Below are 18,523 nucleotides of genomic sequence, written 5' to 3'. Positions count from 1 at the left end.
TCTTCAGCTTAGCCTTACTGTGATGGAAGCACTTATGCAAGGCAGGGAAGCCGGCTGTGTTTAAGACGTTGCTTCAACTACACTATGAATTGAACCACCTCTCCCTTCCAAATACAAACTATCTAGGCCAAGGGTCATCTGACTAAGTCCACCCAGGACAAATTCCTCCTGCTTACTGGTTTTATAATAAAGACTTACTAGAATACAGTGGGTAACACTTGGCACACAAGCATAAAGACTGTAATTTGAACTCCTAGGACCTGTGTGAGATGCTAGGCAGATAAGACGGATGGCGAGAGGACTGACATATTCTCCAGAGCATGCTGGCTACCTAGAGAAGCTAAATTCTAGCTGGACCAGCCTTACCCGTGAAACTGTGAAACTGTGGTTTCAAGTGAGATATGGCCTCAGGAACAGAAGGTGAAAGCAGCTGGGGAGGACACACTATGTCAGCCTTTGACCTTGACATACTCACAATACATGAATCAGACATAGATCCACAAACATGAGAGGACAAATGCACACACGTGCACGCATGTGCATGCACACACACACACACACACACACACCACACATACACACACTGACTTCCTAGCTTTAGAGCTGGTTGGGTTTTACACGAAAAGAAAAAGGGAATAAATGGAAAAGAGGAAGAAGATGGGAGAACCTTTTGCCACAGTCAGACCTTGATTTCAGCTGCTTTGTGTTAAGAAATCCTTTTAGGATGCAGCTTTATCCCACGGGAATTCGATTCACTTTAAGCACCAAGCATGGAATACAAACGCTACATTGGAATGAGTTCGCCTCTGTATTTCAAGAAATTCCTGATTCCCACCACAGTCCACAGCCAGGGAAGCCTGCATAGTTCCAGGCTCAGGACCAGCCTACAGGTTGGTGACATACCTGTTTCTGTTTTTGCATCCCCTCTGAGGGATGTCTCTAGGACAGTATAAAGTGTTTCTCGGACTTTCGAGAGTGAAATGGAGCAAAGGAGAGAGAAAAGTTTCTTACCCTTGGTCAGCTCTGTTGGTTGTGGGTGCAGCTTTGATGAAACTGTCAAGATTTTGACTCCTTAAGAATAAAGAAGAAAGAACCTTATTAATTAAGTTACATAAAATGGTTGGAATTACTTGTTAAAACTGATATTTTATTATAAAAGATTTACTAAAGCCTTGACAACAGCCATTTTGTTGAAATTTAGTAATGGAACTGGTTCTGGAAGTATCCAGTGAACAGACAGCTCTGGTTCCTTATTTAATGACAAAGCCAAAGTCCAAACAAACTGACCAGTCCTGACTAGTCCAAAATGACACCTAGCCTCTACGTCTGTGGGTTCTAGCCTACCAGGCTCTTCCCTCTTCTACACTGTCCTTCTGCTAAAAGGAGCGTACCAATAAAAATGTTTTCTGTAATTATTGAAAAACAACTTGAACCTAAATAATCACAGGTACCTTCCCTGTACTGGAAATCACCCGAGCAAAACCTCTAATGTCTCAGACATGAGGGGTCAGGGTTGTCACTTCAGTCGGGATCAGTCAGCTTAACTGATGACTTCATTACCCTCATAATCACCCATAATGAACCCAGAAGGAGGAGCATATTAAATCTTACCCTTGAAAACTGATTAACGTCTTTGGAACTTTAAACAGACAAAAAAAAATCCACTCAATAAAAATGGAATTAAATCAACTGGTCATTTCACCTTGAATCCTATGAACCTATATGTCCTCAAAATAAATTTTACCATTAAGTTTTGATAGAAATCAATACTGGTCTAAATCTTCAGCTTACAGGAGTAAAGTTTCAGCCTTCGAACAAATCAGTGCTATGCTGGCTTCCTTTCCCACTTATTCTCAAAACAAACCCCAACATTAGGACATGAAGGAGACTGTTTTTCATCAGCTCATTTTGGAACAAAGCAATGGTTTACCCAAAAACTTATCCTGCCTCGAGAAGCAGCCATGCTAAGCCTGTAGCCACAACTAAATGGTGTTTTGATAATAATCTCCATCTACAGCACTTTTGTTTTAAAGGGATCTTATAACCATTATTCCGCTTGATCCTTCTTGCTCCCTGCTGCCAATGATAGAATAAGCCCATGACCCTCATGCTGTGGCTGGCCAGCTGCTGCTCAGTGTCCGTGGGACTTACTCAGAACCCCATCTAGTAAGCAATGAGATTTTGACTTTCTGGGTCCACGTACCCCAGCTTTTCTATTCATAAGTGTTACTACTGATACAGGAAAGAAGAGAGCTAAGACATAATTCTCTCACCCGTGGTTACTCTTGTTTACTTCTGGGGTTACTTTGATCAGGTTGTCAAGGCTCTGGCCCCTTTAAAACATTGAAGAAATGGAGAGGTTAATAACTAGTAGAATGAAACTATTAATTAAGTCTCAGAAACAGTATAAACACTCATAGAGACCATGCCAAAGAGTGAGACAATATTTTAATCTTGCAGATATTTGTCAACCACTTCCAAGTATATAAAACATTTTTTAATGAAACCATACACTTGCCCCGTAGAACATTCCAGAAATCATTCTCTCTTGGTAGCAACCTCCAACATGTGTAAAAGAAACTTTTAAAATCTACATTTTGTTGATATTTTTAGCAAGTTTTATATTACTAAACTGCATTAAGATAAATATACTAATTTGTTTAAAATGCACCATATACAACCTGCTTTCTATTTCTGGTAATGACACATTGTAGCCGATTGTTTTAGAAACAAATGGTTAAAAAAACTAAAGTCTACTGACTTCTGAAATGGACCAAGATGCAAGCCATATTGGCTGAGCTATGAACTCTACAGTTGCTGGAAACACTTTGAGTGCTTGACTGTAGGCCTTAACTACATGCCTGCTTCTGATCTTCCTGTAACGAGGCCTCTCCTATTGCATATGCATGTGCTTTAACATACCTCTCGCCAGCAAACATGCCTCTGATCTACAGAGGGAGCCACATGGAGAGAAGAGCCTCCTCAGAAGCAAGCCTCTCTACTCTCCCCGCACTTCATGACCTCAAGAAGATGTCTCTGAGGTTTCATTTACACAACATCAAAGATACAGGATTTAGAAGCAACCAGATGTGGACCCAAGTTTTGATCCAGCTGTCTCAAGATGTGATACTCAGACTAAAGACAACAGAGAAAATATGTGTACTCTCGTTATGACAATAATGAAACAATTAACTCCACAGAAACAATTGCTGTATTCTAGATTAGCCTTTGATGTTTTTCACCTAAATCAAGCCTATGGGATTTGAATCACAGGGTCCTAGGGAAAAAATTCCAGGTTACAAGTGGAAGATTTTAGTGTTCAAATAAATAATAGATCAGCAAGTGCCACAAACCCTTCCTTAGAGAGTGTCAGTTGAGGAGTTTGCTTCATTATATTGTGTAGACTTCAGTCTCTTTAGACATTAAATGAGCCCTAAAAACTGTATAGGGCGATTTAAAATCTATTGCATAAGTCAATAAGAAAAAACTAATTAATGTGGTAATCTAATTATTATAATGATATACTATTTGAAGTTAAACTGGGCGAATCATTGCCTCATGGTGTATGTATCATCAGTATTTATATGTTCTTGCAGTCCACAAATAGCAAAGACCAATGATCTAGCCTCTGCCAAGTGGTGGGGTAGATGTGATCCAAACAGACCGCCAGACTGGGGAAAAGCAGAACACAGACAAACACCTAAGTGGATGGCACAACTTTCAGCTAACTGTATATGCTGTACTTTAAAAGTGTATTTGGCGTTTGCAACGCTGAGGACAAGTGAGGGTGTGATTTAATCACAGTCAGTCACCAAAAGTGACCTATTTAAAAGGAAGGCCATATGGTGGCAGCACTCCAGAAAATGGGCACAGCATGTATAAATGCCTTAAAACAAGAATGAGCCTGAAATACAAAAGGTTGATTGGTTGATTTGATACAACTTTATTGAAAAAACTAAAAGGTTATCTCTAAGCGTTAGAATTTTATTTCACCAGAGATGGAAAAACAGTGAAAGCTTTCAAATAAAGAAGGAAGCATGCTCTCTCTCTCTCTCTCTCTCTCTCTCTCTCTCTCTCTCTCTCTCTCTCTCTCTCTCTCTCTCTCTGTGTGTGTGTGTGTGTGTGTACATGTGCATGCATGCACACGTGCCTGCCAGAGGCTGATCTCTTGTATTTTCCTATATCACTCTTCATTTTTTATTTTTTAAGAAAAGAGCTTCTTACTTAATAAAGAGCTCACTAATTTGGTAAGACTAGTCAGACTATGCCCAGGGATCCTCCTGTCTCTCCCTTCCTAGGGCTGAACTTGCAGGACCATGCCGCAATGTCTGACTTTTTCAAGGATGCTGAGAACTGAATTTAGGTTCTCACGCTTTGTCACTGACAGGGTCCCTAACTATATACTTAAAATATCTAGAGTCTCAGGATGTAAAAAGTCAACTAAAAGTACTATCTTTAAAAATCCAAATAAAACATATATACATATAAATACAGACACACATTTCACATGTGCTCTCACACATGTACATAGATATATACATGTACTCACATATACATACACAAAAGAACACTCAATCACTATTTTTATATATACAATAATTCACTTGTACAAAAAAAATACATGCACACATTCATGTACATGTCCACATGCACACACACAGGCACACATCTTCACTTGTAAGCATACACATGAGCTTATATGGGAAAACACACATGCAAGCAAGCATTTGAAAGATATGCACATTAGCACATACCCATTTTAATATAAAGATTGATAGGCCACAGTTTAAAGTTTTTAAATAAATATTAATTAGGAAAATAATTTTAGATGCCAAAATGAACTAAATGTATGTAGACTGTCTAGACCATTATAAAAATATAATTAATCTGAACTAATTCTATCACTAACTTCTGATTCGTTTTTTATATCTAGCATGTGTTGGACACGAGAGTAGTATAATTAATTCCTCTTTGGTAGGTGAGTATGACGGCTTGTTTTACGTCAACTTGTCGCATGCTAGAGTCATTTTGGAAGAGGGAACCTCAACCAAGAAAAATGCTCCTACCAGATTTGCCTTTGATCAAAACGTTAGTGCATTTTATTGATTGCTATTTGATGTGGGTGCCCCTACCACACAGGCGAGTGATGCCACCCCTGGGTAGGGTTGTCCAGGATGGTATAAATAACTATAGTGAGCATGCCGTGAGGAGCAAGCCAGGAAGCATCACTTCCTTGTGGTCTCTTCACTAGTGTCTGCCTCAGGGTTCCTGCCCTCTTTGCTCCTGCCCTGACTTCCCCTAGAGATTGGCTCTGATATAAACCGAGAGGTAAAATAAACCACTTCCTCCCCAAGTTGCTTTTGACCGTGGTCTTTGTCACAGCAGTGTATAAGTAACTTAAGGCACTGAGTAAACAGGGCCAGTGACAGTCAGAAGCTGACCTTGAACCAGGGCTCTCAGATTCCCTGTTTGCATCAACATCTGTTATCTTCCTGAACCACTTAAGGAGTCAAAGACACCAACGTTTTGTTTTGTTTTGTTTCTCGGCGAGGATGCAAGACTTAGTTGTTTTGCCAAATTCACTGGGTGGTTGTGCCTCTGATTGTACCACACAGACAAAAGCTGGGCAGCTTGGCACTGTGTGCAAAAGCTTTTAGCTAGATGAGTCTTTGCCTCTGGGGCGTTGGTGACACATTTCAGAATGAACAAATAATATATCCTGAGTTAACTAAGTGAAAAAGAGTTCATGGAATCATTTTTTTTTGTTTCTTTCTTTTTTTTTTTTTTTTTTTTGAGACAGGGTTTCTCTGTGGTTTTGGAGCCTGTCCTGGAACATGTAGACCAGGCTGGTCTCGAACTCACAGAGATCATCCTGCCTCTGCCTCCCGAGTGCTGGAATTAAAGGCGTGCACCACCACCGCCAGGCTCATGGAATTATTTGATAGACCATTTTTAGCTACACAGCAACAAGTTTAGTTTCACATGTACATACACACATGCACACCGTCCTGTATACACACATACACATATACATACATGTATATATTCTCTACTCTTACGTACCCACATGTATACCTCTACTCATAGACTCACTTCCACACTTTTATAGATATAATTCTCACACATACACTTCACACACTATATATACATACACACACACATGAATGCAAAGTGGGATGTCATAGCTGAGACACTTATTCAAAACTGTCTTGTAATTTCTCAAAACCACCAGGTAACAAATGCCACCAAAGCACAAGCGACCAAAGTAATGCAAACAAGCCTGTGCGTTACTCCTTCCAAGCTGCCATGTTGGAGAAAATAAAAATTGGGCCTGAAGTTCCATTCACTGTCCCAATCGTGAACACTGGCGTTCCAATGCATATGATGCCTGGCCGAGGGACACTCTAGACACGTTACCTCTTCATATATGTCTGTGTCTCAGGATTCACTTTAATCAGTCCATCAAGGTCTTGTTTCCTTTGGAAAAGGAAATGAGTTCCAATGAATGTCATTAAAATAAAACAGTAATCAAATGAATAATAGCTTGGATATTAAGAAGCAATAAATGTAAAGTTCTCAGCACCAGTGTGGACATTTAAAGTTTTAAATGAAAATGGCAGTTGCCTCACACCTCACGATGAAGGCAGGGTGTGCATTTGCTAACAACATGCATACACAGGTGCTGTCTGTTCTGTTCTGTTCTGTTCTGTTCTGTTCTGTTCTGTTCTGTTCTCAGAACACAGGGACACACGTCACTTTAGCCTGAACAAAGCCTTGTCTGAAGATCCATCTAGTTAGATCACGTCTAACAGGCCACAGTGAAACAAGGTAAGTTAGATGAAGTTAGTCACCGGAACCAGACTGAAGACAAATTACTAACTGATACAATCTTTTTGTTTGTTTGTTTCTTTAATAATATTAAAATAATGATAGCAACATAATGATTTAACAAAATTGAAAATATTAAGAAAGCATGCCCTCATATAAACCCATATAGTACCCATGTTGAAACCTTTTGTCTCAAAGTAAGTTATTTTAAGAAACAGAGAGCAAGATTTAGAAATATAAAATGTCATTACATAGTAGCAAACATAATGCCCCACTTCTTATTGGATCTACATGTTGGCCCATCAAAAATCAAGAGGAGCATAAACTATGCTCCAAGCGGACAGTGGGGGATGGTAGAAATGGGGAGTGGGTACCAAAACCATCATAGCTCTGGGCAGGTGATGCAGCAGTGAGTCCTTCCTCCCATTTAGGTACCGGCCCAGCCTCACCCTGGGCTGCAGCTGAAACCACCAGAAGAGGTGACTGTAGGAGTCTTAGTCAAGCTGGCTTGTGGTATGGGGGGTCCTTCTGTGTATGTGTTGCTTTTATTAGTTAATAAATAAGGAAGCTTCCTTGGCCCATGATAGGGTAGAGTAGAGCTAGCCTGAGGAGAGGCGGGGGTAACTAAACTGAATGCTGGGAGAAAGAAGGCGGAGTCAGGAGAAGCCACATAGCCTTACCAGGACAGAAGCTTGCCAGAAAGCCACAGCCACATGGCAATAATAGAAATGGGTTAAATTAAGATGTAAGAGCAAGCCAATAAGAAGCTAGGGCTAACGGGCCATGCAGTTTGATTTAATAAATACAGTTTCTGTGTGGTTATTTTGCGGTTGAGCAGCCAGGAATGAACAAAAGGTTGTCTGTGTCATTCTGGAAATGTACACTGGAAACTATGTGAAGGCTGCATTCTTTAGATAAAGAATTCTACTCTCTCATCAACCCTTAAAAAGAAATCAATGCCCCAAATCAAAGAGAAAAGTAATTCAGTATTAAATATTGAGATAATTATTTTAAAATAAATGTATCCGTGGAATACAAGGATGAATGACCACCTCTCCCATCCTTCTTGACTAATTCCATACTTTAAATTATGGTCATGAAGCTAAAATATCAAATCATTTGCCTTTGGATTATCAGGTAGAAATCAGAATTGGAGACATTAGTGAGACTTACCCAGAGGTGTTCTCATGTCCTCTGGACTTGGTCTTCATAACATTATCAAGCTCTCTACCTCTTATGAAAAGAATGTTTGGATTAGTTTCATGGCATTTCCATAGAATTAGATATAAATCACCCTTTCTATATCTTTAGTGATTAATTCAAGCTTTTGCAGAAAATCATTATCCTAATATCAAATATGTTTTAGTATAAAATTTATCAAGTAACACAGTTAAATAAATCTCCAAGATTTCATCATGCTACATATAAATGTAAATTTTGATGCAATAACAATGCACTCTTCAAAGTGAATAACAGGGCTGCAGAAGGAGGACACAAAGGAGAGGAGACAGACATATTCAAAGCTGCAATTCCCTGCACACCGCTGAGAAGGTCGCCAGGTAAGCCAAGGGGAGCCTGAAACTCAGAGACAACCAGGCAGTTCTCACCTTCTGCTGCTTTTGTCTGCTGTGACACTCATTTTGGGAACTGGTCTGAGGCCTTGGCTTTATTGGGGAGAAAAAGTCATCAGAACTTATGTCAACACCAAGAAAACTGTCTTCCACACAGGAGCACTGATACACATACAGCCTCACGCAGACTATGGCCGAGTGCACAGGGTCAAGCCAGATGGAGCCCAGAAGTAGTCATCTCTCTCCCATCTCTACCCAAGAAACTTTCCCTAACTGACAACCGATTGCAAAGGAAAGGTTCTCTCCAATCGAGTATATAAACCTCACTTAATAAGGCTCCTTGCCTAGCAGTAGATGACCAATGCAAAATGAATTCAATGGTGTTTTAGAATTTGCTTGTTTTATATTTGACATTTTTTTTTTTTGCTACAAGCTGCAATATTGTACAGCAGTTACTCAGCCAATGGGATCCGGTAAAGGCTAAACCAAAGAGCAAGTCTCTCTTTGTGACTAAGTGGCTGTCCTTTCCTGTAGATTTTTCACTGTAGCTACCTCTCTTTCTGTTACATAGTTGAAAACAGTTTCCCACTACCAGGCCGTGTTTCTCTCTCCTAGGTAAGCTCAGAGATCTGCCTTCCTGCAATTATCTTTATCAACAGGTCAGTACTTAGGGTCCAGGCATAGAACACATCTAAAATATTCACAGATCTCCAAGGACCTGCCCAAAGCTGCTGCTCTGGTTTTACCCCAGTCACCCACGGTCAGAATAGTTGATAACAGCATAGCCTGGAGCTGACAATTTAGAGACCTGGGGTTTCTTTTTCACTTAGAGCAAATTTCCAGACCCAGGCCCATAGGAACTGCAGCGTCTGGTGTATGTGCTATCTGATCAAGAGCCATCAGCTTCTCCCTGACTGTTTACATAGGTTGCCTGGTTACCTGGAAACCTCTGTGCTTGCTAGGAAAAAAAGTCGTGGCACGCTGATTTAAACAATCTGTGTCCTATTCATAATTTTACTGAAAGTAAACCTTTTAGCTCTTTACTAATCAACCAATAAGGTAGCACACTAACCTCCCCCCAAAGAATCCCCTGAGGATTTCTTTTCACTGGACATGTACTGGCCATGGATCTGTGTGTGTATGTGAAAACTCTTATCTGATTTTCTATGGGGCAAAAGAATTCTGGTTCTGGAACCTGTTAGGGCTGGGGAATTGCTGGTTTTAAGGGAATACAAGACTGAAAACATTTGTAATGGGGAGGACAAGGAAGAAACATGTAGAACTAAGACCAGTGCAGAACAAGGGAGAACAAGAAAGAAGAATGAGAAATGACGGACTGGAGAGAGAAGAATAGAGGAACATACACAGACGATTCCTGTTGTGAGTAGATTTCTTGCCCCTCGGGTCTTTGCCCTCAGATCTCTAGCCCCCCTTTAGCTATTCATCATGTCCTTAATTGAACCCTGAAAGGGAGTTTTAAAGGCAAGAACTTTTAAGGCTTTCTAAAAGTTTTTATTTTTACTAGTCTTTTGTATGTTATGATTTTTGATTTTGTGTTTTTATATGTGTGTGTGTGGTTTCCTGTGCTTTTTCATTGTTGGTTTTTTTTCTGGTTCATTGTTTTTTATTTGCATGTTTTGTTTTGTTTTTCTAAAGAAAAAAGAAAGGAAGGAAGGAAAGAAGGTAGAAAGGAAGGAAGGAAAAAGCTGTTGAATTTAATAAGGAGGTAGAGGGAATCTGGGGGAAAATGGGGGAGAAGAAACCGTGATCAGAATATATTATATGAATTTTCAATTAAGAAAACTTACATCAAATAGCCTGCAATATTTGCAATATTCTCTGAAAACCATTGTGCTGGCTAGTTTTATGCCAACTTGACACAATCTAAAGTCACCTGAGAGGAGGGAACCTCAACGGGAAAAATGCTTCCATAAGATGGGATTGTATACAAGCCTACAGAGAATTTTCTTAGTGATTGATGGGGGAGGGTCCTACCCATGGTGGGTGGTGCCATCCCTGGGTTGGAGGTCCTATTTTCTGTAAGAAAGCAGGCTGAGCAAGTCATGGGGAGCAAGCAGGCAAGCAGCACCCCTCCATGGACTCTACATCAGTTCCTGCTTCAAGGTTCCTGCCCTGCTTGAGTTCCTGTTTTGCCTTCCTTTGCTGATGAATGGTCCTCTGGAAATGTAAGCTAAATGAACCCTTTCCTCCACAAATTACTAGGGCCATGCTGTTTCATCTCATCAATAATAACCCTAACTGTGTAAATGAGAATGTGCCTGAATGTGGTGTCTGATGTTTCTAGAAAAAACTGACCAGAAAGGCCTTTGCTGTAATTACCCTTGGCTTACCTTCGAGGGTTCACATATGTGGTGTGTGCATGTGCATGCCATGTTCATGTGGACATATGTGTACATAGTATGATTATGTGCTTGTGAGTCCCAGAGGTCAGCATTAAGTTTCCTACTCTATTACTTTCTCCCTTTACATCTCTCATTGAAGCTGGAGCTCACAGATACAGTTACGCTGGTTACTCAGCAAGGTCCAGGCATCCCCCTGTCTCCTACTCCTTAAGTCCTAGGGTTTCTGATGCTCCCCACTTACCAGTGCTGGGGAACTGAGCTAATGTCCATGTGTTTGCACGGCAGATGTTTTACTGACTGAGCCATCTGTCTCCCTACCCCATTTTCTAGCTTCCTATCTTAATTGATTTTCACAGTGGTACTTGATTTAAACCAGTCTTCTTCATGTTTCCCGTTTTGCACTTTTTCCTTTACATTTCTTGATTCACATTAAAAATTGATAAGTGTTTTTATTATTTAAGAAAATACAGAATGAGAGATTTGGTAGAGAACTTGCATGGCCACCCTTTAGAGATGGCGGGGATTGTATTCCTTTAGCCCACTATTTCTGACAAATCTAAAGAGTTCATCTGTAGCAGACAGTATAGTGTAACACGCCCAGGCTGACAAGATTTAAAAGGCTAACCGAAGGAAAGACACATGCCAATGAATGTGTTTTACCTACCCTTTCTCTTTGTCCGTCCTTTGATGGATTTTCTTAAGACTTCCAAAGGCTGGATTCCTTTAGAACATTGGAGTTGGGGAAAGAAAGTGTGTGAGAAACTCAATGGCATGATTGGCATCTTTTAGGACAGCTGGAGATTACTCACAGCAGGAATGAGATGCAACAGGGCCTAACGCACTGGAGAGTCTTAGAAATGCCTAATTCAAGCAGCATAAAATGTCCGAGAGACACCTCAATATCGAGATATCAACCATTACTCAGTACAACTTAATCAGTTTGAAAGCAAACCTTTCCCCCCCAACCTCAGCCTTTCCTTTGGGGAAGATAGATTAGAGGAAGGCTAAATTTAATATATGCTTTGAGATTTTAACCTATTTAAGCACAAAAATTCTTTCATGCTAGGTAAAAAAATCAATAATTGATCAACACTTTAAATGGAAATATTTTGAGGACTTGGAGAAGTTATTCCCCGTAAAAGTTTCCAGGGTGTCCTGAAAGGGTCAACATCATGACTTTAGTACCCTATGCAAAATTATCACATAGAATGCAACTTTAGTATACAAAAATCTAATCATTATAAGAGGCTACTGTTTGTCCATTACTATAATCCCAGCACCTGAATTGCTGAGGCAGGATTGTGTGTTTGAGGCTGACTGAGGCTACACGACAAGACCTTCTCATAGAAAATAAAGAACTGAAGGCTAACCAATCCCCTGATGCTACACAACCAAGTGCTGCACACTGACATTTAACATTTTCATCCCTGATTGATTTCATTGTGACAACATTATGGGCACATTAAATCACCTTTAATACACCAGCAACGCCGCTGTGCCTGTTACTAAGAGATCTGCCCATCACAGAGACTTTGCTGTGTGTTCCGGATCAGAAAGCTGATAGGGCATCTGACAGGACTGACTTAGAAGACTAGGGTATCACTCCATGCACACACTGGCACAGACAAATAGTTTTGAACAATAAATGTGACAACAGAAATAACTGTCATCTTATAAAAGCACGTTTAATGTCTAACCAAACACAAAGTAAGTGGCCAGTCTGGCGAGAAGTGTGAGAAATCTCAGAAATCCTTAACCTTTGCCACTCCTGACAGCTCAGAAAATGTTACTTAATTGGACTGTCAGAAATTGTATTTCTTTCGATGTGAAAAATGATATCGGTAATGAAAAGCCAAATTTCTAGTTTGTCACTGTCAGTTTAAAATTGCAAATGCATCTTTCAAAGACTAGTAGTTCAGTTTTTAATCACCAATTAACCTGCTTCAAAGTTTTTCAGTGTCTTTCAACATCAAGATATTTACAAATACTTATGAAAAAATTAAACATGAGAAATGTGACCAAGATCCCATCTATGAAGTGCCTTCTACATTTTAAGAACTTCAGTTTTGAGTAGTTCCATTCCCAGAACCAAAGTGCCTTGTGGTCAATATACTCAGTCCATAAGATGCCTATAGTAACCAGTTGGGTTTCTTTTATTTTTAATATGACAGGTTGTGTGGAGATCACCTAAGGCACACCCTTCTCCTTATGAGATGAGGAAATTAAGGCACTGACCAGGTCACTGAGATTCACAATGGTGGCAGAGCCTCTACTGTGGCACCCAGCCTTCTCTGACCTTACCCAGAGTCTGTGCCGCCAGACCGCCTGACCCTGGCAGGAGAACACAAGGCAATCAGAGGGTCACCCGAAGTGGCCTGCCTTGACAGACTCTTACCCTTTGGCATCTCTGTCCATCTGGGTGTTCATATAGATGAGACTTTCAAGACTCTGGGCTCTGGAAACAAAAAGAATTGCAATAAAAACTGCATGTTGAACTGAAATTGTGTGGTATCGTGAAAGGTCAGATATAATAAACATTTTCTATGAATTGCTCATTTACTCGCATTGAATGGAAGAGCAGAGATCCTTCCGGGCAATTACGTCTGAACTAAATGTACAATGCCGGGAGAGCTAGCCCATCTGCTGGTGTGTTTGTCTGCCAGAGGATGCAGCTCCCTTCCTACCACCTCCACCATCTGAAGGAGCAAGGCAAACAGTCTGAGACACAGGACTTCTAGAGCGAACAGACACACTTACCTTTTGTCTATCTGCTGTGCCTTCAGGTTTGCTCGGAAGAGGCCGTCAAGACCTTGATTTCTTTAAATATATTGATTAAAAATCTCATCAGTAATAATGACAGATGCTTAACTCTAAAAAGCTTATGCCAGTTGACATGTAAAATAGAAGCTGGCTAGGAAAGATGAGCTATGATCCTGGAAATTGCTTTATTCCACACAGGTGTTTCCCCAAACTCCCAATTTAAATTACAATAAACCCCTAAGGACATGGACCCAAAGAGATAAACTAGGGATATGCAGACCATGACAGGTCTATAGAAATGCTGTTTATGTCCATGAAATATTTCCTTCTTGTTTATCTTTTATTCTTTTCTAAAACAACAAAAAAGTATGTGTATGAATGTTTTGCCAGTCTGTCTGTCCATGGTGTGCAATCCTTGGTTCCTGCAGAGGTCAGAAGAGGGTATCAGATCCCCGTGGAACTAGAGTGGAGAGCTGTGAGCCACTATGTGGGTGCTGGAAAACAAACCAGGTCCTTTGAAAGAGCATCGAGTACTCTTAACCTCTGAGCCGTTCTCCAGCCCGTTTTCTCTCTCTCTCTCTCTCTCTCTCTCTCTCTCTCTCTCTCTCTCTCTCTCTCTCTCTCTCTTTATTTCTTTCTTTCTTTCTTTCTTTCTTTTGAAAGAAATATAATTACATTATTCTCCCTTTCCTCTCTGCCACCCCTCCTATGTACAATGCTCTCTCAGATCCCTGGCCTCTGGCATCTTTTTCTTTAATTGTTGATGTATATATTTTATTTTGACATAAACCAGTATCGATAGAGCTATCCATCATGTAAGACATTTCAGGGTATCCCAAAAATGCCCAGCAACACTGACTCCCAGTTTCCATGTGGCTTCCTCAATTGGTGCCAAAATGCTGTGACAAGACATTTTCTCTTCCTCTTGTCCTGGTTCCTCCACTGCCTGTGCCTCATGAGGTCAGTCACATCCGCTCATTCACACCTGCACCTACAGCTCCTAATCTAACACCTCCTGTCAGGGAAGATGAGGAAACTAAAGAGCAGCAAATCTAGGTGACTTGTTGGCATTCATCCCACAGATCACTGTTTTCAAAATAGCATGTGAAAACCGTATTTCATAGCATCAGGTCAATGAAATCAGTGGGCATTTCTTTATTGCTTTCTTCCCTTTGTTATCTGCTAATCTTATCTGCCTCCATCATTAATTTATCTCTCCTGGAATATTTTATTTTTGATTGCAAGTGATTCAAAACTTAGAGATAATAGTAACAGAGATATTAGTTGTTCAACTCCAAATATTCAGCAATCAAGTGAAACTGTATGCACTTAAATGTGTTAAAAATACCAGAAACTTTGGTATATGTATAAACATACAGCTATTTTAAATTTCATGGAACACGAAAATCAAAGATACATAAATATTAGTGCTTTAATAATTATTTATCCAAGCTCTTAATCCAAGATTTGTGAGATATTACTGACTAGTCAGATAAGTTGATCCTACTCTGAAACGGGGCATTGTTTGTAATTCTGGAAAGATGATAAAAGAAATCACAATGTTCAATACAACAATAACATGAAAAATGGACCTTTTTTAACCTCACCTGTTCAAGCTTTTGTTCATTCTAATGAGATTGTCCAGTTCTTCACTTTGGGAAGAGAAAATAAAATCTAATATTAGTTTAAAAATAAAACTACAACAAAAACATAACCCTTCCCAGAGTCAAAGGGCATATTAACCTTAAAATAATTCTGAGTACTCAGAAACAGAACACGAACCCCCATGTTAATTATCTGTGAATCCATCACCAATACGTAGGTGATTCACTGAAAGTGGCTTTGCCCATTTAATGATGAGACTGAAAGCTGAGAATGGACACGGAAAGGTTTGGGAAAGAGTTCTTGGCCCTGACAGGAAAGAGAAAGGAGTAATATTTTACCTCATGGGAAATAAACTGCCAAGCGCTCAAACATGGTGTTTTGTTATTGTGTATTTCTTGAAATGCTACCTGATAAGCAAAGACTAGCTGAAAATTTGTTTCTATCCCAAGGGAAAGAGCAACTGTAAGAATCCTGTACATTTTAGCCCCAGACCTTTGTGGCTGGCGTGAGCCACAATGATAAGATTTTTCAGGATTCAAGTCTCTGGTGTGTTTCACAAGCAAATTAGCATAAATCATGAGAAGACACTCGGTGGTAAATCAAACACGGTGGAGACAGCATTCTGGATGAAGAACCCGAGCTTTCAAAATGACTGTAAATTGATAAAAAGCTTTAGATATTAAGTTTCGCCGTTGTCTTTGCCACAAATTAAATGCCCTTCATCAGATAGCAAAGCTCTCTGGTCCACAAAGAGCAGCTGGGATAATGAAACTCTTTCTGCTCCCTTTACAGAGATTTCCCTGGGCATGTGAAAGCAGTGTTCTCTCTCTGTGGCTAATGTATGTCTCTGTGAGATTTGTGCCAGTGGCTAGGGGCAGGGGCAGGAGAGCCGAGCGACTGCTGCTCCCACTGTGTGGCGTGACTTAGGCCACATTGTCACTGCTCCTCAGCGTCACTGACTTGTCCTGCCCTCAGTCTCCAGCTGGAAACTTGTCCCATTATTAACAAGAACAAAATATTAACCTGGGTGGCTTGGTCAGACCTGTAACCCCAGATACTCAGGAAGGTGAAGCAAAAGTATCACAAGTTCAAGACCTGCTTGGGCCACAGAGTGAGCACAAGACCCAGCTGGGAAACCTAAATAGAGCTTGATTTAAAATTAAAAAAAAAAAAAAAAAAGAAACAAAAAGCTGAGGCAATCTGAGACAGATCACTTTCTTGCCATGTTTAAGGCCCCTGTTTAAGTCTCAGTCCTGAAGAGTTTACTTCGAAGTGAATTCATAATATTAGAAATGTAGGCGCTTAAATGAGAGAAGAATGAGACTTGAACATCACACATGGCACTTTCTGTAGTCTCCATCTAATGAAAGGTCCTATCAGCTGCCCAGAGACCCACGAGTCACTGTCCCCTCTGGTCAGGTAATGGAGGCTGTTATGAGAGGGTCTCACTCTGTAGCCCAGGCTGCCCTTTTCCCGCAGCCTCCCACGTGTTGGGATTGAAGGTGTGTGCCGGCACGTCCAGCCTTTGCAACAGGTGGGGGTGGTTGTTTGGTTTGATTTGTCATTAAATGGGGGGGGGGGACTTCTTGCATTAGGGACTGAAGCAATGAGACATTTGCATCCAGGGTTTTCATATTGTCCACCTCCCAACCAAGCTTCATGTTGACATGTAAATGATCTTTGGTGACAAAGTAACATCCCTGAAAATGAAGGTGAGAGAGGAGACAGATTAAGAGAAGACGACAGGCTGGTGCAGATCTGTGCACCAGAAATACCAGGTTTATAATCCCTGAGACAGGCAAGAGTCTCACTCCACGGGGTCACACAAGGAAGACTTCACAGGGCAGCTCAGTCGTGGCCTGAACCTTGAAAAATGGTAGGGTTTGACTAGATAGACATGGTGGCATTGAGACTGGTAGGGGTGAGCACGTGGAGGGGATGGCAGAAACAAGTGTGTCCGGGAACTGTAGAAAAGTCAGTGGTCAAAGCTGGTGTCAAATATGGGATAAATACGTGGGTGAAGTCGGAAATGATTCTGGAGCTGAATTATTCTCAATCCGGTTTAGCAGACGTAGTTATATGTAATCCGATGGGCAGTGGGGAGTCATGGCAGATATCCGCAGAGAAGTATCTGGCATTCAGGGGCAGTAATGGGGCAGAAGGAAGAGAAGCTTGAGGAGTATAAGTGAATTTGAATAGCCATGCTAGCCTGGACACAGTGAGGGCCTGAACTGTGTCCATGTATGTACAAGAGACAGCGTAGACGTTTAGGTTATACAAACCTATACTTCACAGAGTGTGAAGGGATGGAAGAACTGAGAACGACTGGAAAGTCAAGCCTGCAGGGATAGAAGAACAGAAGCAGAAAACAGCGTATCTATCAAGAAAGTTGATCACGGTCCAAGGATATTTGGAATGGAGTCACTAAGGGCAAAAGTAAATGAATATCTGGGCTAGCAACACAAATATGGGCCTGGAGGTCTGACTGAGACCTGAGGTCACTAGGAAGAGAAGACAAAATGAATGATCAAGATGAGCATTCATAAATGTCAGCACATCCACCATGCACAGATACTTACAGAGAGACACTGGGAGATACTTTTCTCCTTAATTATTTACAATAAGCAGCACGGGGATTGGTTCATATTTAGAAATTGCAGGGGCAGTGGTTAGCTTTTAGATCACAAACACAAGGGGGAACACAAGTTTGAGAGCCTTGGGACCTCACCCCTTGTCAGTCTTCTGAAGCGAAGCAGCCACCCTGATGATGTCATCGAGATCCTCAGTCCTTCAGAGAACAGAAAGAGAAGAAGATCAGCGGGGCAAGGAGCTAACTGTTGGAACGACACTTCCTAGCATGGCTGGCGAAGGGAAGGGTAGACCACAGTCAGGATTGCGGGACTGACTGGAACAACGAGTTGGTCCCATCGGCTCCACTCATGGTGCACACAGACACTGACTCCTCCAGAGCACGGGACCATTAAACCCCCACAGAAGATGCATTGGCGCCACACGACATACACAGCGCAATCTGGGAGGTGATGAGAGTTTCACAAAAACTTCTCAGTACAGGGAAGTCAGATTCTTCCCAAGTCTAAGGTATCTGTGTCGTCTGTGCTTCAAACTGGGGCTTTTCTGAGAGCCAAAGGGATAATGCAAAAGACGTTTTACTTTGGAAAATATCTTAGCCATTTTTTTTTTTTGCTTATTATACTGATGGAACTATGAAACTATAAAATAGCAAGGTTATAATCTTCCAGTTTGGTTTTTTTAAGAGAAAAACTTTCTGGGCTGGAGAGATGGCTCATCTGTTAAAGACAAGGCTCACCGCCCCCCCCCCAACGTTCCTTTTTTTTTTTTTTTTTTTTTTTTTTTTTTTTTTTTTTTTAATCCCTA

The 18,523-nt window shown here is 40.9% G+C and overlaps 1 protein-coding gene across 5 annotated transcripts in view; it reads right to left on the bottom strand.

Annotated features, from left to right (window-relative positions):
* Window positions 1-18,523, bottom strand: part of Scel (sciellin) — a 92,529-nt gene that overhangs the window by 24,976 nt on the left and 49,030 nt on the right. For 3 of the 5 annotated variants that reach the window (XM_050144692.1, XM_050144696.1, XM_050144693.1), the window contains 10 exons: window positions 17,856-17,915; window positions 15,130-15,174; window positions 13,520-13,579; window positions 13,158-13,217; window positions 11,427-11,483; window positions 8,436-8,492; window positions 8,002-8,061; window positions 6,418-6,477; window positions 2,274-2,333; window positions 1,012-1,071 (listed from right to left, as the gene is read on the bottom strand). In XM_050144692.1, the coding sequence (XP_050000649.1) occupies window positions 1,012-1,071; window positions 2,274-2,333; window positions 6,418-6,477; window positions 8,002-8,061; window positions 8,436-8,492; window positions 11,427-11,483; window positions 13,158-13,217; window positions 13,520-13,579; window positions 15,130-15,174; window positions 17,856-17,915 (579 nt within the window). The remainder of the gene's footprint in view (window positions 1-1,011; window positions 1,072-2,273; window positions 2,334-6,417; window positions 6,478-8,001; window positions 8,062-8,435; window positions 8,493-11,426; window positions 11,484-13,157; window positions 13,218-13,519; window positions 13,580-15,129; window positions 15,175-17,855; window positions 17,916-18,523) is intronic. The other 2 variants (XM_050144694.1, XM_050144695.1) reach the window with 2 other exon arrangements.

The sequence above is a fragment of the Alexandromys fortis genome, unplaced genomic scaffold (assembly GCF_014885135.2).
Source record: "Alexandromys fortis isolate MF-2015 unplaced genomic scaffold, M_Fortis_MF-2015_v1.1 scaffold_43, whole genome shotgun sequence".
Classification (NCBI taxonomy): domain Eukaryota; kingdom Metazoa; phylum Chordata; class Mammalia; order Rodentia; family Cricetidae; genus Alexandromys; species Alexandromys fortis.
Note: the sequence above shows the minus strand (reverse complement) of the source record. Positions and strands in the feature narration are given on the sequence as shown.